The sequence below is a fragment of the Phyllobates terribilis genome, unplaced genomic scaffold (genome assembly GCF_046119375.1).
Source record: "Phyllobates terribilis strain yellow unplaced genomic scaffold, ASM4611937v1 Scaffold_3__8_contigs__length_932513732, whole genome shotgun sequence".
NCBI lineage: Eukaryota > Metazoa > Chordata > Amphibia > Anura > Dendrobatidae > Phyllobates > Phyllobates terribilis.
In genome coordinates, this window is record NW_027362763.1 from 376,055,693 (window position 1) to 376,082,615 (window position 26,923).

General features: G+C 45.0%; 1 protein-coding gene across 1 annotated transcript in view; it reads left to right on the top strand.

The window, feature by feature from the left end:
* Window positions 1-26,923, top strand: part of LRRC1 (leucine rich repeat containing 1) — a 196,218-nt gene that overhangs the window by 66,553 nt on the left and 102,742 nt on the right. Inside the window, exon 3 of the mRNA XM_073675417.1 lies at window positions 25,883-25,961. Coding sequence (XP_073531518.1) covers window positions 25,883-25,961 — 79 coding nt within the window. The remainder of the gene's footprint in view (window positions 1-25,882; window positions 25,962-26,923) is intronic.

Genomic DNA, 26,923 nt, shown 5'->3' on the forward strand with positions numbered 1-26,923 from the left:
CCTCTTGGCCGCCTCCCAGACCATTATTTGTATGGTCTTTTTATCAATTTTTGCTGGACATCCAGTTTTAGGTAAGATCACTTTTGTGCCAAATAGAAGTCACTACTTGATTATTTCAGTGTACTATGATATATCTAATGTATTGGAAACTTTTTTTTTTTTGGCCTCTTCTGCTGACTGATAACTTTAAACAATGAGATCCCCTTGCTGTGTTGTCAGCTGTTTACGATCCATGGCTTTTGCTGCAAAATGCAACTAAGAAAATGTCCAGGATAATCCTACAAGAACAGCTAAACTATATATGGGGTTAATGAGAATAACTGTGAATGATGACAGCTGTGTAGTGTTGAGCGAACATGCTCGACACTGCTCGGTACTCGCTCGAGCATCACGCTACTCGGGATGTTCGGCGAGCACCGAGCATTTCCGGGTTACTCGAGCGGGAGGTCAGGTCTCCGCCCTGCATGTTTGGCGCTCTTTAGAGAGCCAATGAACATGCAGGGATTGCCAGCCAGTCACTGTAATGCCGCAGCCATGTTGGTTGTGGGCATTACAGTGATTGGCTGGCCGCACAGCGTCACCTTGAGTATTTAAAACTGGGCGCCGCCATCTTGGACACAGTCGCTCCGGATCAGACAGTGTAGGGACAGCGCTGCTGATTTAGGGAGAGATATAAACTGCGAAATAGTTAGTGTAGGGTCTGTAAAGGCTGCCAGATCAAACAAACAGCCCTTCTCAGGACTAATATCCATCCCAGATATCAGGCAGGCAGGCTGTATAGGAGACGCAGTGGTTATACCAGCAAACGCTGCATTACAGTCCTGTGTGCTGCTCCTGTTGCTGAAATTGCTGGACTTAGCTCCAGGTCTCAGGGGCCAGGAAAAATCCTTTTTTTTTTCATCTAAATCCTCTTTTTTTTTTTTCCTCCTTCACACTGTACAAATACCTGTCTTATAACCCTTTTGGTGTCTCCCCCCCCCCCCCCCCAAAAAAAAAAAAAAAAAAAAAAAAGCGTGTCTCTGATTTCTCAGACACAAATATATCTGTTGAAAATAGTCAGGTGTAGGCTAGAGAAACAGAAGTGTTGTTTTGCACTTCCACGGTTCAAACCTCTGTATTATCCACTTTTGGGCCATTTGTATCTAAAAAAAAAAAAAAAAAAAAAAAAAAAAAAAAAAACTGTTTGAGTGTGTCGCTCACTGTTCAGCCGCAAATATATCTATTTAAAAAAGTCTGGTATACCCCAGTAAACAATAACTGTGGTTTTGCCATCCCACGGTAAAAAATCTATTATTCATGTTTTGGTATTTTTTACGTATAGAAAAACAGTAATAGTTTCTCCCTGATTGTTCAGATTGTTTAAAAGAGTCGGGTGTAGGCCAGAGCAATAGAACTGTGGTTTTCCTCTTCCACGGTTCTAATCTACTTTTTATTACCCTTTTTCCATTGATAGTGCGAGTGTAAGCTATTTTACTTCCTTTACAATGGGCAAGGCGCGTGGCAAAGGACGTGGAAGTGGACGTTCTGGTGATGGTTCGTGCAGATGACGGGGCCGTGGCCAAGGTGAAAATGTGCCCCAACCAACAGCCAAATCTTCTCGCTCCCACTTCTTGACCGAATTACTAGGGAAGCACAGAACAACACCAGTATTGAGAACTGATCAGTGTGAACAGGTTATTAATTGGATAGCAGATAATACTTCCTGTTACCTGGGCACCACCACCTCCGGTCTGTCTTCCACATGGTCAACTCTTAGTAGCCGTGAGTCTCGACCGCATACTCCTCCTCACCCTGATGCTCCTTCCTCCCACCATGCCGAGTGTCGTCAGACAGCAATTGATCCTTCACTTGGACACTCTGAAGAGCTGTTCACTGGTCCATTTCCATATTTGTGCCCCTCGCCTGATACGCTTGAAGTGATGGAAGAGGAGATCCCATGTAGCGATGCCCAAATATTTGAACAGCCACGGCCACAGGAAGTCGACGCTGGCAATTTGTCACAAGAGGTGGACGATGACGAGACACAATTGCCAGGAAGTGAGGAGGAGCATCGTGGTGCGCAAGTGGAAGAGGAGGAGGTGGTGGATGATCTAGTAACTGACCCAACGTGGCAGGAGGACATGCAGAGTGAGGCCAGCAGCACACAGGGGGAGGGAGGCAGAGTACCCCAACAGGCAGGAAGAAGCAGTGTGGTGGCCGCAGACAGAAGGCGGACAACCGTTCCCCGTAACACCAACACGAGGGACGTTGCCAGTACAAGCGGTAGGTCTTCCAGAGTCTGGAATTTTTTTAAAGACTCTGCTGATAACCCCAAAAAGGCCATATGTTCCACCTGCCATGCCAGCATCAGCAGGGGTGACAAAACTACCAGCCTGACCACCACCAGCATGATCAGGCACATGGCAGCAAAGCACCCGACTTTGTGGGGCGAAACCCAGGGTCCACGACCAGTGTCAGCGGGTGTCACAACTGCTTCTTCCACTGTTGTGCATGCAATAGAACCCCCTGTTGTGTGTGCAAGGCAATCCCCTGTCCATACTGCATGTAAAGATGCCCCCTCCTCTCAGTCTTCACTTGTTATGGCAGTTTCTCAAGAAACCGCATCAACGTCCACGTCCCACCGCAGCGTTCAATTGTCCATATCCCAGAGCTTTGAACGAAAGTGGAAATTCGCAGCTAACGCCCCACAGGCCACAGTCCTAAATTCGCACATTTCACGACTGCTTGCGTTGGAAATGCTGCCTTTTAGGCTGGTGGAGACGGAATCCTTCCGCAATCTTATGGCGGTGGCCGTCCCTCGGTACTTGGTCCCCAGCCGACACTATTTTGCCCGGTGTGCCATCCCCGCACTACACAAGCACGTGTCCCAAAGCATCTGCCGTGCCCTCAACAACGCAGTTACTGGGAGAGTCCACCTGACAACGGACACGTGGACAAGTGCTTGTGGCCAGGGACTGTACATCTCTGACGGCACACTGGGTAAACATAGTGGAAGCCGGGACCCAGTCGGACCTTGGGACGGAACACGTCCTCCCCACACCGAGGATTGCGGGCCCTATGTCAGTCAGAGTTGCCCCCACAGTGTACAGCTCCTGCGCATCATCCTCCTCCTCATGTTCAGCCTCCATCTCAGATATCACCACATCAGTTACAAGCTGGAAGCACTGCAGTACTGCCTCTGCCAAGCGGCAACAGGCTGTGCTGAAACTCATAAGCTTAGGTGATAAACCTCACACTGCTTGTGAGTTGTGGACAGCTGTGAAAGAGCAGGCAGATCTGTGGCTGAGACCGCTGAACCTACATTCCGGCATGGTCGTGTGTGACAATGGCCGTAACCTGGTGGCGGCTCTGAGGCGAGGTGAGATCACACACGTACCATGCTTGGCTCATGTGCTTAACCTCGTGGTTCAGCGGTTTTTTAAATCGTACCCCGAGTTGCCAGATCTGCTCGTGAAAGTACGCCGCCTGTCAGCTCATTTTTGCAAGTCTGCTACAGCTTCCGCCGCCCTTGCTGTGTTGCAGCAGCGTTTGCAGCTTCCGTAACACCGACTGGTGTGTGATGTCCCCACACGTTGGAACTCTACCCTCCACATGTTGCAAAGGATTTGTGAGCAGAAGAGAGCAGTTGTGGAGTACCAGATGCAACAAGGCCGTCGATATTCAGGTCAGACTCCACACATAAGACCTCAGGAGTGGACCTGGATGTCTGACATATGTACCATCCTGACAAACTTTGAGGAGGCCACCAAGATGGTGAGTGGCGATGACACCATCATTAGCGTCAGCATCCCACTTGTCTGTCTTTTGCAACGCTCTCTGCAGAGAATTAAAGAGGAGCCATTGCAGCCAGAGTATGATGAGATGGATCAAGAAGCCGTAGCGGGTGATTACACAGCCCAGCCTCATCTCATCCCAACGTGAGGAGGAGGAGGAGAAGCTTCTTCTTGCCTGTTACCAGTCTGGCACGCATGGCTGACTTTGTTACGCTGCCTTAACCGTGACCCTCGCGTTCTCAAAATGTTGGGTGACAGTCATTACTGGTTGGTGACACTTTTAGATTACAGCTACAAGGAGAACTTTCACTCTCTTATTCCTGAGGTGGAGAGGTCTACAAAAATGGGGCAGTACCAGAAGGCCCTTGCTGCAGAACTCTTAAAAAAATTTCCATCTGAACACGCTAGCGGCAGAGGTCACAGTTGGTTGGCCAACCAAGGCGTACAGGCGAGAGAGATGCAACTCCAATCCAGCAGAGGCAGGGGAACACTGTCAACGTTCTGGGACAGATTTCTGACACCCGCCCAGCTTACAGGCCCTGAGGCGCAGGGTACTCTCACAAGGAGTGGAAAGTTTCAAAAGATGGTGAGGGAGTACCTTGCCGCCCGTACCAGTGTCCTCCGTGATTCCTCTGTGCCTTTTAATTATTGGGTATCCAAGCTGGACACTTCGAATGAACTCGCTCTGTACGCCTTGGAGGTCCTGGCCTGCCCTGCCGCTAGCGTGTTATCGGAGCGTGTTTTTAGTGCCACTGGGGGAATTATAAATGATAAGCGCACTCGCCTGTCAACTGACAAGCTGACCCTTATCAAAATGAACAAGGGCTGGATTGGGCCAGACTTCTCATCACCACCAAATGACAGCAGAGTAACACAAAGTCAAAACCACGGTGTTATTTCGGGAGGTGTATTCACATGCACCGCTTCACACCCACACATCTGTATACGCTTCCTCATTTCGGCTGTTTTATATTCTTCTCCTTATCCTCCGCCTCCACCACCACTATACCACCAGGGTGCCAGCATTGCAAGTTCCTCCATCCTTATTTTTGTCAGCTTTTGCTTGGAAGGCATAAGCAAACACTGTGGGAGACCCACTCCCCAATCATGGGAATAATGTTTGTAATATTCTGTACTGCATGGCTCTTGTAAGGGGCATTGCAGTTCCTCATAATTTTTGGAAAGCCTTCCATTCACTGCTTAGGCCAACAGTGCACAGGAGACCCAGTTGCTATAAATGGAAAAAAAGGTTTAGTTAAGGCCCTCTGACCTCTATGTCATTTCCAAGGGGCATTGGAGTGCCTCAAAATTTTTTGTAGGCATTGCACTCACTGTATGCCCTATAACTGTGTAGCCGAACCGCTCCTTTTGTTACAGCAACATATCCTACAAGACATATCTGGTTGACTGGCCTGATATTGATGTTAATAGTCCCTGTTCCTCCTGCTCTTTCTCCTTTGCTACTACCTCATCCATCATTTATCACCTGAAGCTTTGTTTTAACGGGAGTCATAGAACTTGGATAGTAGCAGGAAAACATCCAGCAATCCTCGGAGGAGGTAGGATATGCGCCAAAACGCTGACCACCTCAGGCCCAGATACATGCGCTTGCATTACAACAAAACAAAGCAGATGCTAACTTCTATCATCCTCATCATGCTCCTCACCTTGGCACTCTCAACTCCCCTGATGGAGAAGCCAGGGCCCACCAGAGGAGTCTGGTTGTCTGGTGGGCTCGGCCAATGCTGCCCTAAAGCAGGCCAGGCTAAGGAAATTGTGGGAGAGGTTACCGGGACATATAGGGGTGGCTGGGGACCGAGTATGGACACCCGGCCGCCCTCTGGAGGCTGGGGAGCAAGCGGGGACATCCGGCCACCGGGCGGCTGGGAACGGAGTATGGATACCAGGCCGCCGACGCAGCCATGGAGTGGTGGCCAGATTCCGCCTCCTCATGCCTAAAAGGCCCAATTTAAAGTGCAAGCAAGCAGTATGGTACAATTGAACACTGCCCTGGGACTAGAACTTGCACAGGGATAGTTGCAAGTCTGCATCTTCTGATGCGGCAAGGATCACTTATGATGGGCACACTTTTAGACAGTGACCTGGGAGTCAGAGATGCTTCCAGGGGTCTTCCCCATGCTGTTCCCATGTCTTTTCAGCACTTTATGCATTGTCACACAGCACATGGCCAGATAAGGTTGTAATATGTTAAAATGACCTTTCCCTGTGAATGCATTTGTCACAGTTGAAAGCAATAAAAAAGTGCAAAAAACGCATAAAAAATGCTACTTGTGAACATAGCCCAAGGTGTGGAGGAGTATTTTTGTTTTTGGTTATTTATTTTACCTTATACACAAGTCTTTTCCCTGGAAAGGATGTTCCTTAGCAGATTTCACAGGAAAAAAGTTTCACTTTCGCTTTTGAACGTTTTATTGTGAGCCCGTAAAAGTGGCTTAATACCTCTGACCACGTTGTTGACAGCAGTGACCTGGGGGTCAGAAATGCTTCCTTGGGCGATCCCCATTCTGTCCCCATGTCATTTGAGCACTGTCTCTATCGTTTTGGGCACTTATTAGGCTTTTAAAAGACTGCCGGGGGTGCCACCGCAAAAATGCTCGGGTCTCCCATAGACTAACATTGGGCTCGTTGCTCGGGTCGAGCACCAGAGTATCACGGCGAGCTCGGCCCGAGCTTCGAGCACCCGATCATTCTAGTGCTCGATCAACACTACAGCTGTGTACTGACTACTATTTAAAATGAGTTTAAGTGTGAGGGTATTCACACTTATGCAGCTTATGACATTATATTAGTTTTGTTATTTTTATTTGTCTTTAGAAGTGTCTTTTGGTACTGCTATGTATATTTATACTTTATATCGTTGTTGTGTTTTGCTATGTTCATCTATCTATATAATTGTCTTATCCTGTCTGTCTGTCTGTCTGTCTGTCCTGGAAATCCCGGGTCGCTGATTGGTCCGGCCGCGGCCAATCAGCGACGCGGCATTTCAGAAAAACATGGCGGCCGTTAGCGGCTCATGTGCGGCGCGGAGGTCAGCGGCGATGCAGCCGGCTGCTCGCAGCCTAAGTCCCCCGACCGCAGGCGCCGCTGACCTACATGCGACTATCGTCGGGAGATCAGCGGCTACGGCCGCTTATCTCCCGAGGACAAGCGTGACGCCCCTCCCCTACCCTCCCCTCCCCTCCCCTCCTCTCCCCTCCCCTCCTCTCCTCTCCTCTCCCCTCCTCTCCTCTCCCCTCCTCTCCTCTCCCCTCCTCTCCCCTCCTCTCCTCTCCCCTCCTCTCCTCTCCCCTCCTCTCCCCTCCTCTCCTCTCCTCTCCTCTCCTCTCCTCTCCTCTCCTCTCCTCTCCTCTCCCCTCCTCTCCTCTCCCCTCCTCTCCTCTCCCCTCCTCTCCTCTCCCCTCCTCTCCTCTCCCCTCCTCTCCCCTCCTCTCCTCTCCCCTCCTCTCCCCTCCTCTCCTCTCCTCTCCTCTCCTCTCCTCTCCTCTCCTCTCCTCTCCCCTCCCCTCCCCTCCCCTCCCCTCCCCTCCCCTCCTCTCCTCTCCCCTCCTCTCCCCTCCTCTCCCCTCCCCTCCCCTCCCCTCCTCTCCTCTCCTCTCCTCTCCCCTCCTCTCCCCTCCTCTCCCCTCCTCTCCCCTCCTCTCCCCTCCTCTCCCCTCCTCTCCCCTCCTCTCCCCTCCTCTCCCCTCCTCTCCCCTCCTCTCCCCTCCTCTCCCCTCCTCTCCCCTCCTCTCCCCTCCTCTCCCCTCCTCTCCCCTCCTCTCCCCTCCTCTCCCCTCCTCTCCCCTCCTCTCCCCTCCTCTCCCCTCCTCTCCCCTCCTCTCCCCTCCCCTTATCATTTTCTTGTTTTAAATACTCCTACCTACTTTTTACTGACTTACTAAAGCACTTTTTTTGGTTTTGTAACCTCATTGAGCTTTGAACTTCAGAGCCAGGTGTATGCAATCATGAGAAAAGCTACTTAAAGTGGCCACTTGCAAGTTGTTCTCCTGTTTGAATCTCCTCTGAAGAGTGGCATCATGGGCTCCTCAAAACAACTGTCAAATGATCTGAAAACAAAGATTATTCAACATAGTTGTTCAGGGGAAGGATACAAAAAGCTGTCTCAGAGATTTAACCTGTCAGTTTCCACTGTGAGGAACATAGTAAGGAAATGGAAGAACAGAGGGACAGTTCTTGTTAAGGCCAGAAGTGGCAGACCAAGAAAAACATCAGAAAGGCAGAGAAGAAGAATGGTGAGATCAGTCGAGGACAATCCTCAGACCACCTCCAGAGAGCTGCAGCATCAACTTGCTGCAGATGGTGTCACTGTGCATCGGTCAACTATATAACGCACTTTGCACAAGGAGAAGCTGTATGGGAGAGTGATGTGAAAGAAGCCGTTTCTGCAAGCACGCCACAAACCGAGTCGGCTGAGGTATGCAAAAGCACATTTGGAGAAGCCAATTTCTTTTTGGAAGAAGGTCCTGTGGACTGATGAAACCAAGATTGAGTTGTTTGGTCATACAAAAAGGCGTTATGCATGGCGGCAAAAAAACACAGCATTCCAAGAAAAACACTAGCTACCCACAGTAAAATTTGGTAGAGGATCCATCATGCTTTGGGGCTGTGTGGCCAATGCCGGCACCGGGAATCTTGTTAAAGTTGAGGGACGCATGGATTCCACTCAGTATCAGCAGATTCTTGGCAATAATGTTCAAGAATCAGTGATAAAGTTGAAGTTATGCAGGGGATGGATCTTTCAGCAAGACAATGATCCAAAACACCGCTCCAAATCTACTCAGGCATTCATGCAGAGGATCAATTACAATGTTCTGGAATGGCCATCCCAGTCCCCAGACCTGAATATCATTGAACATCTGTGGGATCATTTGAAGAGGGCTGTCCATGCTCGGCGACCATCAAACTTAACTGAACTGGAATTGTTTTGTAAAGAGGAATGGTCAAAAATACCTTCATCCAGGATCCAGGAAATCATTAAAAGCTACAGGAAGCGACTAGAGGCTGTTATTTTTGCAAAAGGAGGATCTACTAAATATTAATGTCACTTTTCTGGTGAGGTGCCCATACTTATGCACCTGTCAAATTTTGTTTGAATGCAGATTGCACTTTTTCTGTTAGTACAATAAACCTCATTTCAAGGCAGAAACATTACTGTGTCCAACAGCTATTACATATATCAAACTGAAATAGCTGTTGCAAAAACACCAATTTTTATAAAACAATAAGCTTAAGATTAATAGGGGTGCCCAAACTTTTTCATATAACTGTAGTTAAAGGGCTGATCCTAATCAGTGATTGACAGCTATTTGTTTGCACAGAGTTGACTTCTAAGCCCAGAATGAGCAGAAATAAATACTAGTTATACTGAATCTATTTTCGCAAACCTGTATATTAATTACTCTGCTTTTCTGGCTCTATAACAAGCTCTCAATATATTGTGCTGCTTATTCAAGCTGGAAGGTTTCCTTTAAGACTAAGAGGAATGTTGCTTTATTTAAGCTTTCTGTAAGTTGTCCATAGCCGTTAGAAGCGACATGAGACTCCATTTTACTGCAGATTCAATGCCGTATTCTTGTTCCTGGTCCAGGACTAGCTGTGGACTTTGTAGTTTTCACGGCTCTTTCTGCGTATTGTTTGATAGCAGAATATAGAAAACCCAGGAATTGGGCTTCAAACTGCCACAGTAATGGTCTTTCATAACCTGGGACATTATAGGCTTAAGACACTTGAAATACAAGATTAATTCAGGACCCCGGAGCTGTCCAGATGATCATTGGCTGCACTTATAAAGAGGAGCATACTTTATAGACCACTAAGCCTTTTACTATGTGATACCTTGCCATTCTGCTGCGTCTATTACATAGATACACAAGTCACACAACATTTTTACTAAGGGGTATAAATATTCCTATTAAGTTTAAGTATTTTTAACCAACAAGGTGTATTTAACTGACTCAAATTTATAGTATATATGTATACATAATGCTAAGACCTCGCTATTTATGCAGAGAAACTTAAAGGGGTATTCCCATCTCCAAGATCCGAGGAGGAGGATCCAATTAGAAATGTAGTATAGATTCGCTATGTCTCTTACCTAATGTGCAGACATTGCACGACCTTAGGTATCCATGGTTACGACCACTAGCAACTAGGTAACCAACTGTCCCTATATCAGATGTCGTAACCATGGATACCTAAGGTCATGCAATGCCTGCATATGAGGACAGAGACATGGCGAATCAGAAAAACTATACTACATTTCTAATTGGAGGTATTTGTTATTATTATTATTCCTACTACGTATAGGGATAGGATCTTAGAGATGAGAATACCCCTTTAACCATGGCTTTAACTCTCTTCATGCTTGGAACATTGTTATGATAGCTTGTTTTCACCAGACAAAGTTTTATCACCTTACCGATAGTATAGGTGATTACCCATTGATCTGTGGGGTTTGATCACTGGGACCCAAAGAGATTGGCAGAAAATGGAACTTTTATCCCTTTTAGAATGGAGAAGCAGTGCGCATGCTAGACCCATGCTCTATTCTTTCTGTATAGGGCTGCCATGCACTGTGCTGGGCTTTTTCCAGCAGCCTCATCGAGGATGAGTGAAGCGGTGGTCACCCAACCAACTTCCGCTTCCTTTCATAACGGAAATAGCATTTCTCCATTGTGCTGATCGATGAGCCTCCACCCGTTAGCAAGTTGTACCTATCCTCTGGATATGTTAGAAATGTTTTCACTGCACAACCCAAGCACATTAGATAGGTCGGCCTACATATAGGAACGTGTGGCCAAGCGTTCTTGTGTTCTCTGTTAGGGGCTTATTTTCAGTGAGAACAAAAGGATCGACCTCTGAAAATCACCGGCCAAGATCCTTTCTTTCCCGACATCATCTGTCAAGGAAACGTCTGGAGGCCCCATACACATTAGACTTTGGTGTAACCTCTAGAATAGGCTATACCGTAATAACAAACCAAGAAGGTTGCTTGTTCTGATTGTAAAGGCGTTTTCCACTACCGGATCCACTTGGAGAACAAACTGGAGTGGAGGTGCCATACCGGGAAGATTTTCAAGAAGGGAATGAGCAAACTGTACTACCTTCAGAAACTAAGGTCGGTTAATGTGTGCAGCAAAATGTTAGAAATCAGGGCTGTGGAGTCTGTATAAAATGGACCGACTCCTAAAATATATAATAAATTATTGGGTACAGTAGTTCAATGCTGTTTGTGGGGAATATTTTTTTCAGAAGATTTTGGGAAAGTTATGAAATGTCCTATAAATGTCTGTCCTATTCCTGATCTAAGGGTCTAGACTTTTAGCTGAGATTAATCTATACTACAGTAAATTTATCACTTAAACATGAGCCATGTATGAGGGAGTTGGAGCCGGTGTCATGGAAATTGAGGAGTTTGAGTCTGAGGTTTGGCTTACCATCTCCACAGCCCTGTTGGATATGTTCTACCAGTCCATAGTGGCAAGTGCCATCGTTTTCGCAATCATATGCTGGGGAAGTAGTGTACGGGTGTCTGATAATAAGCTAAACAAGCTTATCAATTAGAAGCTCCTCTGTTGGCCACCATCTTGCCACTTTTGAGGAGATAGTGGAGGACAGAATTCAGATGAAGTGTTTGGCAATAATGCGAATAACGCACACCCATTATATGAGCTGTTCATGAGGCAGAGGAGCACCTTCAGCAACCGTCTAATCCTACGAAGGTGTGAGAAGGAAAGAAACAGGAAATCGTTGGTGCCGACTTCTATAGGAATGTAAAACAACTACCTTAAGTGTGAAATTCTCCAAGAGAATGGTGTATTATTGCCGTTCTAATTGTATATCGTACTGACCGGTCATGAATAGGAATGTATGAGATTATTCCTGCAAAATTCTACTGTTATGTTGTAATTGAGGTCTATGTTCTGCTGCTGTGATACTTTATTGATCCAGAGGGAAATTACAGTATCGTATCGTATGACCTTCTAAATTGCCCCATAAAATAAGCGTCACTTCGTTCCTGTACTAACTCAATTCCTTTGCATTTATTCTGACCTAAACAATGACACATGGCCGCTGATCTCCTGTAGTGGTCACGTGGCATTGTTTAGGGTCTAGTAAGTATCTCTCCCTGCACTGTGGGGCTATTGAAAAAGTTTGTCCAGTAGTGGACAACCCCTTTTTAAAAGTAGATTTCTGGTTCTGCTCATATTTGCATCTGAGGTTGAGGAGTGTAGATGAGATTATGACCCCACACCTGCAGAGACATGTATCTGATAGCTGCTGATCGTGCATGCATCCATGATGCCAAGGCTCAGCTCGGCAGTTATGTGGGGTCCTAATACCATTGGCACTGCTTTATGTATACGTTAACTGCACTGGGTTACCTCTTTAAGGCAAAAAACGTATAAAAATGATAGAAAGAGGTCATAGGCTGCATAAACGTAATCTACACCCACAAGTACACTACGTTCAAAATTATTATGCAAATTGGATTTAAGTGTCATAAAGGTGTAATATTTTGCTTTTCAAATGAACTCATAGATGGTCTTGTGTCTCAGGGATCTTAGATCATTGAAATTAATCTCAAACACCTATGATGATTAGTTTGCCAGGTGAGCCCAATTAAAGGAGAACTACTTTAACCCCTTAATAACATCTGACGTACTAATACGCGTCTGTGCCCTGGGACTAAAGAGCCAGACCCGTATTAGTATGTCATGGCGATCGCGCGCGCACACAGGCTGTGCGGGCGCGATCGCCGCCGGGTGTCAGCTGATTGTCACAGCTGACACCCGATACTATGTGCAGGGAGCGGTCCTGCACCGCTCCCAGCACATTAACCCCCGCGATGCTGCGATCGAAGTCGATCGCAGCATTGCGGGGGCAAGGGGAGGTGATCGCAGATACTCCCCTCCTCTTCCGGCTTCCAGCACTGTCTGCAAAGGCTTCCCGGGTGTTGCCATGACGACCCGATGTAGTCATGACAACATCCGGGTCACCAGACAGCAGGAAGATTGTTTGGACATGCGCAGTGCATCTCCAAACAATCTTCTCCCTGTCCGGCGCTGACAGCCTGCATGGCACAGGGATGGTGCTGCATTCCTGTGCCATGCAGGCGATCAGAGAAAAAAAAGTGAAAGTCCCAGAGTGGGACAAAATAATAAACAATATAAGCTTCCAGAAAGTGAAAAAAAGAATAAAAAAAAATAGCAAAAATATAAAAAAAAAAAAAAAAAAAAAAAATAATCCACCAAAAATAAAAATATAATGTACCCATCAATAAATATTATAAAAACAAAACAAAAAAAAAAAAAAAAAACAATAAAAGTACACATATTTGGTATCGCCGCGTCCGGAACAACCTGACCTATAAAACTGTCCCACTAGTTAACCCCTTCAATGAACACGGTAAAAAAAAACAAAAAAAAACGAAGCAAAAAACAATGCTTTATCACCATACCGCCAAACAAAAAATGGAATAACAAGCGATCAAAAAGACAAATATAAATAAAAATGGTACCTCTGAAAACGTTATCTCGTCCCGCAAAAAACAAGCCACCATACAGCTCAATCATCCGAAAAATAAAAAAGATATAGCTCTCAGAATAAAGCGATGCTAAAAAATATTTTTTTCTATAAAATTGCTTTTATTATGTAAAAGTGCAAAACATAGAAAAACGATATAAATGTGGTACCGCTGTAAACGTACTGACCCGAAGAATAAAGCTACCTTATCAATTTTACCACACGCGGAACAGAATAAAAAAAAAACAAAAAAACAATTCCTGAATTGTTGGTTTTTGTTTATTCTGCCTCTCAAAAATCGGAATAGAAAGCGATCAAAAAATGTCATGTGCCTGAAAATGGCACCAATAACAACGTCAAGTCATCCCGCAAAAAACGAGCCGTCACATGACTGTCTGCCAAAATCTGGAAAAATTATATCTCTCAAAATATGGCGATGCAAAAACTAGATTTTACAAAAAATGCGTCTTTTAGTGTGTGACAGCTGTCAGTCATAAAAACCCCATATGATTCTGGTATTGCTGTAATCACACCGACCCGAATAATAAAGTCGTCTAATCACTTATACCGCACAAGGAACGGCGTCAAAAATAAACTCTTGGATTAGGATTGGGTTTGGGGTTAGGGTTGTGCTGGGGTTAGGGTTGTGCTGGGGTTAGGGTTGTGCTGGGGTTAGGGTTGTGCTGGGGTTAGGGTTGTGCTGGGGTTAGGGTTGTGCTGGGGTTAGGGTTGTGCTGGGGTTAGGGTTGTGCTGGGGTTAGGGTTGTGCTGGGGTTAGGGTTGTGCTGGGGTTAGGGTTGTGCTGGGGTTAGGGTTGTGCTGGGGTTAGGGTTGTGCTGGGGTTAGGGTTGTGCTGGGGTTAGGGTTGTGCTGGGGTTAGGGTTAGGGCTGTGATGGGGTTGGGATTTTTTTCAAAAGTAAGAAAAAAAGATGACGATATGGCGACTAGTGTTGAGCGCAAGTGCTCGCTACTTGAGTTTGCATCGGGTGCTCTGGTATGCATTGAGTATCGTGGGTATTTGAGTGACATGCTCGAGTCTCTGCCCCATATGCTTCGCGGCCAAAAAAACTTTACGGGGATTGCCTGCCATGCACGAGCGATCCCTGCATGTTTTTTTTTGGGTGTCTAATAACCGTGAAACATGCGGAGCAGGGACTCGAGCATGTCACTCGAGCACACGTTGTACATGGTGCATACCTGAGTACCCGATGCAAACTCAAGTAGTGAGCACTTGCGCTCAAGACTAATGACAACTTATTCAATATGATGACCTAATGTAAACAAAATCTGTGTCGTACCTCTGGGTTCAAAATGTTCACTATACACCTTAATAAAATCCTTGGGGGGGGGTATAGTTTCCAAAATGGGGTCACTTGTGGGGGAGCTCCACTGTTTAGGCACATCACGAGCTCTCCAAACGCGACATGGTGTCCGCTAACAAATTGAATGGAAAATCGTCTCAAATTGTTAGCGGATGCCATGTTGTGTTTGGAGAGCCCCTGCGTGCCCAAACATTGGAGCTCCCCCACAAGTGACCCCATTTTGGAAACTAGACCCCCCAAGGCACCTATCTAGATGCATAGTGAGCACTTGGAACCCCTAGGTGCTTCACAAATTAATTCGTAAAAATGAAAAAGTGAAAAAAAACAAACACCTGAAGGGTTAATAAAGTTCTTGAATGTGGTTTTGAGCACCTTGAGGGGTGCAGTTTTTAGAATGGTGTCAATTTGGGTATTTTCTGTCATAAAGGCCCCTCAACATGACTTCAAATGTGAAGTGGTCCCTAAAAAAATGGTTTTGTAAATTTTGTTGGAAAAATGAGAAATCACTTGTCAACTTTTAACCCTTATAGCTCCCTAACAAAGAAAAATTTTGGTTCCAAAATTGTGCTGATGTAAAGTAGACATGTGGGAAATGTTATTTATTAACTCTTTTGTGTGACATATCTCTCTGATTTAAGGGCATAAAAATTAAAATTTTGATAATTGCAAAATTTTCAAAATTTTCGCCAAATTTCCGTTTTTTTCACAAATAAACGCAAGTGATATCGAAGAAATTTTACCACAATCATGAAGTACAATATGTCACGAAAAAACAATCTCAGAATCAGGGGGATCCGTTGAAGCGTTCCAGAGTAATTACCTCATAAAGTGACAGTGGTCAGAATTGTAAAAATTGGCCTGGTCATTAACGTGCAAACCACCCTCGGGGCTTAAGGGGTTAAAGGGAACCTGTCACCAGGAAAAAACGTATTAACTTGCAGATATTGGGTTAATCTGCAGGTTAATTGCATTTGTGTTTCAGTCACATGGGCAGCCGGCCCTAATACTGAGCGCGTGTTAGCCATTGCAGGGGGCGCAGTTACAGCTGCCGTTCTGTATGACTGAAACCCAAATGCTGCCAGGGGGAATAAAGTTAATTTTCTCCCCACAGCGTTCCGCTAAGTACTAGTGCTTGGCAGGTTAACAATGCTATTAACCTGCAGATTAATCCCTTATCTGTAGGATAATAGCGTTTTTCTGGTGACCGGTCCTTTAAGAAGGACATTCTAGATCATTAAGCAGGCCACAGGTTTCAAGCAATATGGGAAAGAAAAAGGATCTCTCTGGTGCCGAAAAGCATCAAATAGTGCAGTGCCTTGGACAAGGTTTCACAAAAATGTAAGCATGATCGTACGGTCAAGAGAATTGTGGTTGATACAGAGCACAGACAGTTTGTGCAGATAAAGGCATAATGTGCAAGGTTTCTACCAGACAAATTCATCGGGTTAAGAGAGCAGTTGCTAAAATACCATTACAAGGCAGCAAACTGGTATTTGATGATGCTAGTACCTCTGGAGGTCTGCGAATCTCAAGGTGTAGGATTCACCAGAGGCTTGCAGTTGTGCATTAATCTACTATTCGGCCACCTGTAAACAGTACTCAGAAGCGGAAACCATTGCAGTGTGCACAGACATACAGTAGTGTTCTAAATAATAGCAGTCCAGTATGACAAACCAGACTAACCAGATTAAGCACCGTTTTTGGTATAAATTATATTACCACGTGTCAAAAATTTACCAGTTGGTGCAGTAGATTCTAAAAAACCTACAGACTCCGCATTCATGATCTGCAGGTTTTTGAGTCTGTGTATTGTAATAATTATTTGAAAGGTTGGGGGGGGGGGGTGTTCAAAATAATAGCAGTTTGGAATTCAATTAGTGAGGTCAATCATTCTGTGAAGAAACGGGTGTGAATCAGGTGGCCCTTATTTAAAGCGCACCTGTCAGCAGGATTGTGCTTAGTAAACTACATACACTGTCAGGTGGGCGCCGTTGCACTGAATAAAATGATACCTTTGTTAATGAAATCCGTCCTGTGATTCTTTTATAATCTTTATTTTCAGTTCTTCCTTAATGATATGCTCGTGCTCTGGGGTGGGACTTTAGGGAGGGGCTGGAGCTGGTGCTCTCATTATGTATGCCCATCTCTGGCCTCTGATAGGTGACTGTGCTTTCAGTGTCCTGCCTACTGTTTTAAATCCTGCCTGTATAATTTCTGTGATGAAGTCAAATGTACATCACCCAAAATTGCCGCTGCCGCCCACGCGTGCGCAGTAGCACCTTTCGGTTGCCGAGATGCTACTGCGCACGCGCGGGCTTCATATTACTTAAGTAAAAAGAATTTAGGCGCAGCAATATGACGCCACGCATGCGCAGTAGCTTCTCTCGGTAACCGAGAAATGCTACTGCGCAAGTGCGGGCGGCGGGCGCCATATTGCTGCACTTCTTTTTCCTTAAGCAATATGGCGCGTGTGCAGTAGCATCTGTCGCCCTCTGACGTGCAGGAGAGGGGGTGGGATATGATAATTAAGCAGATAGGCGGGGATTTGGGGAAATAACAAGCACATAGGCGGGGATTGCTTGGCGGCCAAGCCTGTACAAAATAGAATTGATTAAAGCACTTTTCTCTGCAATCAAACCTCTACCATGGGCCATACTGGTATGTATAGATTTACTTTTCTATACCCTGTATGGTCATAGTGGAGGTCTGATAACTCCTAAGTGGTGACAGATTCCCTTTAAATGTTTAGCTATGCCTAGGGAGCACCGAGTACCTGTACCTGGTTTACACAGGTGCTCTAGGGAAGAAGAAATGCAGTTTTCATGCATGAAAAAATTGATTTTCAAGTAGCATTGGGATTAGGTTGATTGACCCTCTTAAAGGAAACCTGTTGTGTTGAAAATGGTATCTGATCTGCAGGAAGGATGTTAAAGAGCAGCAGGAGCTGATCAGATTGGCTCAGTAGCGTTTTAATCACCCCTTTAACTTGTATGTAATTTTCATTGGCGTGTATATGTTACTGTAAAAGCCAGAAGGCCGGTAAAACCTAGGATTTACCGATCAATCTGGACATTTACCGAGGCCGTCGGTAAAAGCTCAAAATGAAAAGTAAAATTGGACTTTTACCGGTGAAGTCTTGGTAAATCTTAACATTTCTCAACAGCGTTGGTAAAAGTCAGATGTATTCCATATAAACGAACGATTTTGGACTTTTACCTGGGCGAATGGGTAAATCTTTACATTTACCAGCATGTTTTGGTAAAAGTAACTTTGAGTCACAGAATTCTGACTCTTACCAGCAGATGATGGTGGTAAAAGTTAACTAAACGCAATTTCCGACTCTGATGAAGGCCTTAATCGTTAGAAATATTTTTATTCTTCAAAATGCAAATGAACAAATGCAAATAGAAAACATTTATGTAGGAAAATACTTCTCAAAAATGACAAATTACCGCAAATACAAGAATAACGCAACTTCAAAACGATGTAATTCTGTAATTGTGACTAGGGATAAGCGGATAGATCCGTCCAGACCCGTTATCCGAGCGGATAACGGGCTGTACGGATACGGATAATCCCGATATCTGTCGGATATATCCGTGCCTTCCGATAATGCATGTTTCATGCATCATCGGAAGGCATGGATGGTGCGAGTGTGCAGGGCAGACAGGTATAAAGCTAAATTGCTACTTACCGGAGGTTTCCCAGGTCTCGTCGTCCGCGTTCTCCTTCCGGGTCACATGACTGCATACGTCACCACGCAAGTGACGCATGCGTAAGTCATGTGACACAACTTGTGTCACATGACTTATGCACCTGTCACTTTCATGGTGACGTATGCAGTCATGTGACCCGGACGAAGGAGGATGCGGCCGGCCGACGAGACCTGGGAAGCCTCTGGTAGCCTCCGGTAAGTAGTGATCTTTAAGTGGCGGAGAAGGGGGGGTCCGGCCAGAGGGCGGGATGACCCTAGTGGGCGGGGAGTTCCTACTGCAGTGACGCAGCGAGGATCTCCTCGCTCAGGTATGCCCCGGCCGAGTCCCCACCATCACTGGTGACGGCAGGGATGCCCACCGGCGTGCAGGGAGTCTCCCCCGCATCACTGGTGACGCAGGAGGGATGTCCCTGCACATGGATAGTTGTCCCATAGACTTATATGGGACACGGATAGGATCCGGATCCACTCGGATCTCGGTCTTATCCGTACGGATATCCAGCTATCCACTCAACTCTAATTGTGACCCGTTAAATTGCACTTAATTTTTCATCTCAATGAAAAAGACATACAACAAACACAAAAGAGGATCTATTTGTTGCAACACGGTTGGGAATTGTGACACTTTGAATGGCACTTCATTTTTGCCAGCCTACAAACACATTTCTTGTTTAGGCACTTCTTTAAACAGTTACATTTCTTCAATCCCTGACCTCCCACCAACGATTGTTGGGAAACTGCCGTGCGAAGGCTGATCTGATCTTTTTTCACATCCTGCAATCCTATGAAATTTTCCTGACAGATGGTGAACTGATTGCGATAATATAATGCATTTAGGATCCCAGTGGTAGTCCCCACTTGGTAGAAGTCATCTTCTTTTTTTATAATAATCGCAATGATCGACTTATGGTCCATTTTTGAACGGTCGACGTCTGGAATTCTGATTCTGATGTTCTGTCCAATGTTAGGTTCGGGTAATTTTTGACTGGAACATTTCAACATTTTCTTGGCCTGTGTTTCAAGTCCTTCTCTTGCAGCTTTTCGAACTCTTCTGACCGCACCAATTCTTCTATTGATTGTATGCGAAATCAAAACGTCAGGTTGCTGATCATCATGAAGTTCTCCATCTTTCTTAGAAGGCTTTGACTCGACACTTTTTTCTTTTAGGTCTTCATTATTCTTGGATGGCAAAATTGGTGGAGTTTCATATGCTGTTAAGGTGTGCGGACAGTTGGATAAGTCCAAAGCTTCTCCTTCCGTTGTGAACAGCTGATGACAGTTGGATTCACCCGAAGCTTCTGCTGCTGTCGGTGCTGACGTGTGATGAAAGTTAGATTCATCTGACCCTTCGGCTTCTGTTGGTGATGTCGGATCACTAGCTTCCTCTTGCAAACCAACAAACATTTTTTCAAGATCTTCTTCTGAAGAGAGATTTCTGATCCCATCACTAGGAATTTGGAGGTAGCTAGACCCATCTGCATTGGTACTCCGAACATAGCTTCATAGGGCGAGCATTTTATTCCCTCATGGTATGCTCTATTTTTCATTGCTTGTACAAAGCGAAGGCCCTCAGACCACTTGGGTGTCTTATTTGTTTCCATCCACCTTGACAACATGTTTTCAATGTCTTGATTTACTCTTTCCACGGAGCCTTGGGACTGGCTGTGTCTTGGTTTACCATGCACTATTTTCATATCAGGCCACATCGCGCACAAACTCTGTATGACCTTGTTACAAAATTCCCTCCCATTATCAGAATGCAGAATACACGGGGCACCAAAAGTGGAAAAAATGTCAAGGAGGTGGTACGCAACTTCTTCTGCTCTTTTAGTGCATAAAGCACGTAGAAGAACAAATTTAGTGACGTGGTCTTGATGAATATGAACTTGAAATCATTATCACAATTGGATTGCATGTCAATGAGATCGACTTGAGCACGAGAATTCATTTCACTGTGTAGGATGGGTTTCACAACAAGGCCTTTTTTGGTAATCTTCTGTTTTTTCTGGCATGGCTGGCAGAGTCGCAGATAAATAACTATTGACTCCGTTGTGACATTTTTGAACTTACTGTTCACCTCCTTTAGGATCCTGGTCCGCCCTCCGTGGCCGGTACTGATGTGTGCATTATGAATGACTCTAAAGAGTTCTGCACACCGAACGTAATGCAACACGTTGTCTTTTTCACACGAGATTGGTGCAATTAACTTTTCATCACTTCCGACGGTCATGATGTCGTACCTCTTCAAACGCCTGTAGTGAATACTCTGTTTAGGTACCGTCACCTTAGCCTCCTCCACTTCTTTCAATATATTCTCGTATTTATCGTCCGTGAGATAAAAATTATCTCGCTTTTTCTCCACCACTTCATTCAAGAGCTCCGAAAAACGATCTTTCATTTCCTCACTCATGATCTGACAATCAGCTAGTGCCTGTGCTGCTTTGACAGGCAGTCGGCTATGCAGCATTGAGCAGTATGTGCAGCTTGCACAACACTCAGGCAGTCGTCCAGCATGAGGACACAAACAGGAAGTACGCCCATTTACCCACACTGCTTGGCAAGAATCCCATGTTCTTTTGTAATAGGGTTACTCAGCATTGTGTGAAAGACTGTACAACAGCACCATCTACTGGTCTAACACTGCCATTGATGAGTTAGTGATTTTCTTCAGGCAGTGATTGGGCAGCAATCTAAGAAGAGAACCCCAGGAAACTAGGACTTGAGGCAGGAGCTATTTTAGGGAGAGTGAGAGGACTGGTGCTGTGCTGACTAGACTGAGCCCAGACAGGGCTGTTGCGCTGTTTCCTTCCAGCCTTTTCTCGGAATGTGCTGTCTTCCGATTCCCCTGATCAGAGACTACGGTGCTCGGGTGGAAAAGACCGTTCATGGCACCCAGCAACTCCGGCTCAGAGCTTATCTGCATATCTTCTGGTTCTACCACATTGGCGCGGCAATGGTAAATCGTGTGAGCGGTGTTAGCGTCCACCTTGCAAGGGGCCCTTGGAAAGACTTTGGACTCTGCGCTCTACAGGAAGCTAAGTACAGGACAATTTATACACTGCTACACCGGCAGAGTGTGTACTTCTTGTAACTTTTTGTGAGAGGGTGCTGCGGAACACTGATACCCTAAGATTCATAGGACGTTCTCTTTTGCATATTTTAGTGTGGGGTTAGTGGTTGTATGTTAGCGGGAAGTGGGCACTTTTTGTATGATCGCAACAATAATCATAGGATAGTCAGGATTGACATCTGTATATATAGAACGTACATACGTTACAGGGTAGCAGATACCTTACAGGGTAGAAGATTTTGTTCATTGTTATTACCATATTTTCCCCATTTACTCTTATTACATTTATAAAAACTTTGAACACTGTCCTCCATTTCCTCGCCATATCTGCCTAATCAGACACCTTTCCCGCAGTGGCTTACACTTTTTATTACACCCTTCTCAGCTACATTTACCAAGAAGCCGTGGTAAATGTGCACATTTACCAACTGCGCTTGGTTAAAGTCCGATGTTCCATCTTCACACCTGATATTTCTGACTTTTACCACGCTCGACGATAAATGTTAACATTTACCAAGACTTCACAGGTAAAAGTCCAATTTTACTTTTCATTTTGAGCTTTTACCGACTGCCTCAGTAAATGTCCAGATTGACTGGTAAATCCTAGGTTTTACCGGCCTTCTGACTTTTACAGTAACATACATACATTAGTGATTAAATATTATTTCTTTTAATCAAGCTCACAAATATACCGTACTTTACTGGGTAGTAGAAGCTTTTTGGTTTTATCCACTTTTGCTGAGCAGCATCCATGACATAGAAATCTTTGCCTTTGCTGGCTGGATTATACTTAGCCTGCCTTGTTTTGCTTTGGGTTTCATTGTATGACGCAGTTAGGATTAAGTACTCGTCTTTTGGTTGTGCGTAAATTTCTCCAGCATATGCCCTAGAACATCTGGTCTACACTAGGAGACTTTGCTTTCAGGCTTTGTATTTACATGTAATATTCTCTTCTGAGTGAACACTTGTTTCATGACTTGGGCATATTTAAAGATGAAAAGCTTCCAAGGCTGTTTAGAGTTTATAATGCCATGTCTAGCAAAACAAATCATCTGCCTAGGCAGGAGAATTATTGCTGCCTGATCTCCGTATATAAAATGCCAGTCTGCAGTAGTGAATAATGCATGAGTTCTATTACAAGGATTGATATAGGGCTGCTTTCGTAGTTCTCCTAAATAGCAGGTGAAATAACCTGATAAATTGAAATATAAATTCATTCACACATTTTCTGGAGAATATACCGTAAGGATGGTGTAAATGGCAGCATTGGTTTGTTGTCATCAGGGTTTGAGGTCATTTGTCACCAGAAACCTTGGTCATACATATGAGAAAGCTGTTGGTGGAACATGCACGTGGCCCCAGTAAGATGGCAATGTATAGGAGAGAGCTGTTGGTGCATGCATGTGTCCTCGGTAAGATGGTCATATATATGAGAGAGCTGTTGGTGCATGCATGTGGCCTCGGTAAGATGGTCATACATATGAGAGAGCTGTTGGGGCATGCATGTGTCCTCGGTAAGATGGTCATATATATGAGAGCGCTGTTGGTGCATGCATGTGTCCTCGGTAAGATGGTCATATATATGAGAGCGCTGTTGGTGCATGCATGTGGCCTCGGTAAGATGGTCATATATATGAGAGAGCTGTTGGTGCATGCATGTGTCCTCGGTAAGATGGTCATATATATGAGAGCGCTGTTGGTGCATGCATGTGGCCTCGGTAAGATGGTCATACATATGAGAGAGCTGTTGGGGCATGCATGTGTCCTCGGTAAGATGGTCATATATATGAGAGCGCTGTTGGTGCATGCATGTGGCCTTGGTAAGATGGTCATACATATGAGAGAGCTGTTAGTGGACCATGCATGTGGCCTCGGTAAGATGGTCATACATATGAGAGAGCTGTTGGTGCATGCATGTGGCCTCGGTAAGATGGTCGTATATATGAGAGAGCTGTTGGTGGAGCATGCATGTGTCCTCTGTAAGATGGTCATACATATGAGAGAGCTGTTGGTGGAGAATACATGTGTCCTTGGTAAGATGGTCATATATATATATGAGAGAGCTGTTGGTGGAGCATGCATGTGGCCTTGGTAACAAAGGGGAGTAGGCTGCTGCCAAACTCATCTGGCGGCAACTTACTGTATCTCCTGCAAAACAAAAGGATTTCTGTTTTTTTTTCTGTCAGTGGAGAGTTGGGAGGGCCTTCTAAACATTAGATGGTCAGTTGGTGTTGCCAAAATTGACTGACCGGTTTGGTCAACAGTCATCTCGCCACTCTGGCTGTGCTTTAGTTCGCTATATAGGTTACTGGGATTGCTAAATGTGAATGCTGGATGGTTTGAGTCTTTACCCAATCAAACTGTAAAAATTAAGTCATTACAACGGTTAGATTTGAGCGTTTGTAGAGATGGAGAGGACACACTTTTGATCTGGAGACTGTTTAAAGCAGTATTTCCCAAACTCCAGTCCTCAGTCCCCCATAGGTCATGTTTTCAGGATTTACATAGTGTTGCACAGGTGAGAGAATTCTTAGGCTGCGTGCCCACTATGCCTTTTTCAAGCATTTTTGCTGCGGAATTTCCGCAGCGAAAACGCTTACAAAACACTTGGTAATACGTGCCCCATGGTCCCCAATGATAATCCGCATGTGCTGTGCACGTGCTGCGGAAATTTCCGCTGCGGATTATCATTTCGGAAAAATCCGCAGCATGTCCATTAATTTTGCGGACCCGCAGAGTAATCGCCGCCATTGACTTGCATTGGACCGCGTGACATCCGCATCACTGCATCTGCACAAGCGGATATCACACGGTTCAATGTGCAGATGGTACCCAGGTCTGGAGAAGAGGAGACTCTCATCCAGATCTGGGTACCATAGAAACTGTAAAAAAAAAAAAAAAAAAAAGAATTTAAAATAAAAAATAAAGATTATACTTGCCTTCCGATGTCCTCCCGGTGTTTTCTCCCCTCCGTCTGGTCTGCTGTATGGGTCGCGGTGTTGTGAAGGACCTGCCATGACGTCATTGAGTCATGTGACCTGACACATGACTCAATGACATCACCGCAGGTCCTTCACACCACCGCGAGCCGCCCAAGACACCGGACGCAGCAGAGAAAACACCAGGAAGACATCGGAAGGTAAGTATAATCTTTATTTTTTACAATTCTTCTTCTTTTTTTTTTTTAACTAGCTTGGTCACACTATATGAATCCATGCCGGTTGCATGGATTTATATAGTGTCAAGCACTTTTCCAAGTGATGCTAAAATTGCTTGGAAAGCACTTGATAACCCGCATGCAGAAATGCATGTGAAGACGCCTCACAAACGCTTCTACCTGGCGGGAAAACCGCATGTAAAATCCGCATGCGTTTTTCCTGCCAGGGAGAAGCGGAAAAAATATGCAGCATTTCTGCATCGTGGGCACATAGCCTTAATGTCTTGATACTTCCATCAACTGTGCAATACTAAGGAAATCCTGAAAACATGACCTGTGGGGGGCTGTGAGGACTGGAGTTTGGGAAATACAGATTTAGAGGCTGCAGGGAAGCACAAAGTTTTTGTTTTTTTTTTTGTTTGTTTTTTTTATCCCAAAAATTAAAAACTTTGACATATGCAGTGGGGAAAATAAGTATTTGATACGCTGCCGATTTTGTAAGTTTTCCCACCTACAAAGAATGGAGAGGTCTGTAATTTGTATCGTAGATACACTTCAACTGTGAGAGAATCTAAAAACAAAAACCAGAAAATCACATTGTATGATTTTTACATTTTTTAGATTGTCTGACAGGTGAAGTGTTCCCTCGATAAAAGTTACAGACCTTCCCATTTAATGTAGGTGGGAAAACTTGTAAAATCCGCACTGTATCAAATACTTATCTTCCCCACTAGACACACACTCATATATAGACACACCTGCATACATACACATATATATATATATATGTGTAATATACTCTTTGTAATCCAATTTCTTTATTTTTTCTTTTTGTTTAGAAATAATAGAACTAATGTGTTACCCTTAGGAGAACAACCTATTATTATGTGCACACGATCAGTGTTCGCTATGGATTGGACGCAGCGCAAGTGAACTGCTTGCAATCTGCAGTGACCAGATGTTACAGCATAGTGGATGGGATTTATACAAAGCCCATGCCCACCCGCGGAAACTGACATGCGGCGCGTCTTTCCAGACCGCAGCATGTCTATTTCCTCCTGCAGGTCCGCATGCGGGCTTTCCCCATAGACCTAACCTCTATGGGGAAAGCCCGCTTGTGAGAAAAAGAAAAACCCGGTCGCCGCTCATTTGCATAATGAGCGGAAACCGGAGGCGGCTCGTCCGCAGGCTCGGGGCCGCAGTCGGGTCCGGATCGTCTGCACATACCCTAATACTGAAAACTAACATGTTTGACAAGTATGATCAGATGTTCACTTTGTCTGTAAAATGTTTTTCAGATATTCCAGAAATTCCAGAGAGCATCTCATTTTGTAAAGAACTCCAAGTAGCTGATTTCAGCGGAAACCCGCTGACGAGGTAAGTGCTTGATAGATGCATCTAAGTTAATATCCCTTTTATTTTCTATAATTTCTGAAAATGCTTTAGAAGTGTGCCTGTTTTTAATTTGTTAAAAAAACACAAAGCACAGAAAATGCACTGCCACCTAAATATCACATGCAACACATCCACCCAACACAGACAAGCAAATGACCCCAATGACCCAAAATACAATTTGTCAGTTCTTGTTGGACTCCTTTAATTTGGAGCGAAACACTGAAGGGAGCGTCGTCCAGTGAATGTACAGTGATTGATCATCAGTCACTGGGAAATGTTACATTGTCACATGTCATTATCAAGCAATGGCTACAGCAAGCGAGTGCCGCTACTTCTTGCCACTGAGTGACGCCGGCATACTCGCCTGACAGCGCGTGGATCTGCTTCTTATGCCAGCAGATCCCCAGCTTTGTACTTGGCTTCATAGTCCCTCTGAACTGCTGCAGGATGAAAGCTTCTACATAATGGCTAGTTGTCATTCTCCTGCCCGAAGACTGGACACGCCACAGGGAGGACAGATCTGTACAAAGAAGGGAAGAGACTTGTGGCAGCATTGCCAAGGCCAACTGCTGGAGGGCCAGTCAGGAAACTGAATGTGATGTGTACATTGGGTTCTGCTGCTTCTTTTGTTATGACCTGATAGTGTAGATCAGTGTCGTGCAGAGTGAAGCTGTGTAGTCATACATCTGTCAACTAGATTAGCGATCGCTAAAGTGTTCCGATGGCTCTGGCAATGTCTGACTATGGACTGGGTGCAGGCACTTTTTATTTGGATATTTTTCTTGCTCAAAATGTTATTCTAATATTTAAAATGTTAATATACTGCAGGTGAAATAAGCATTGAATACATCACCAATTTTCTAAGTAAATATATTTCTAAAGGTGCTATTAATATGAAATTCTCACCAGATGTCGGTAACAATCCATCCAATCCACACAGGCAA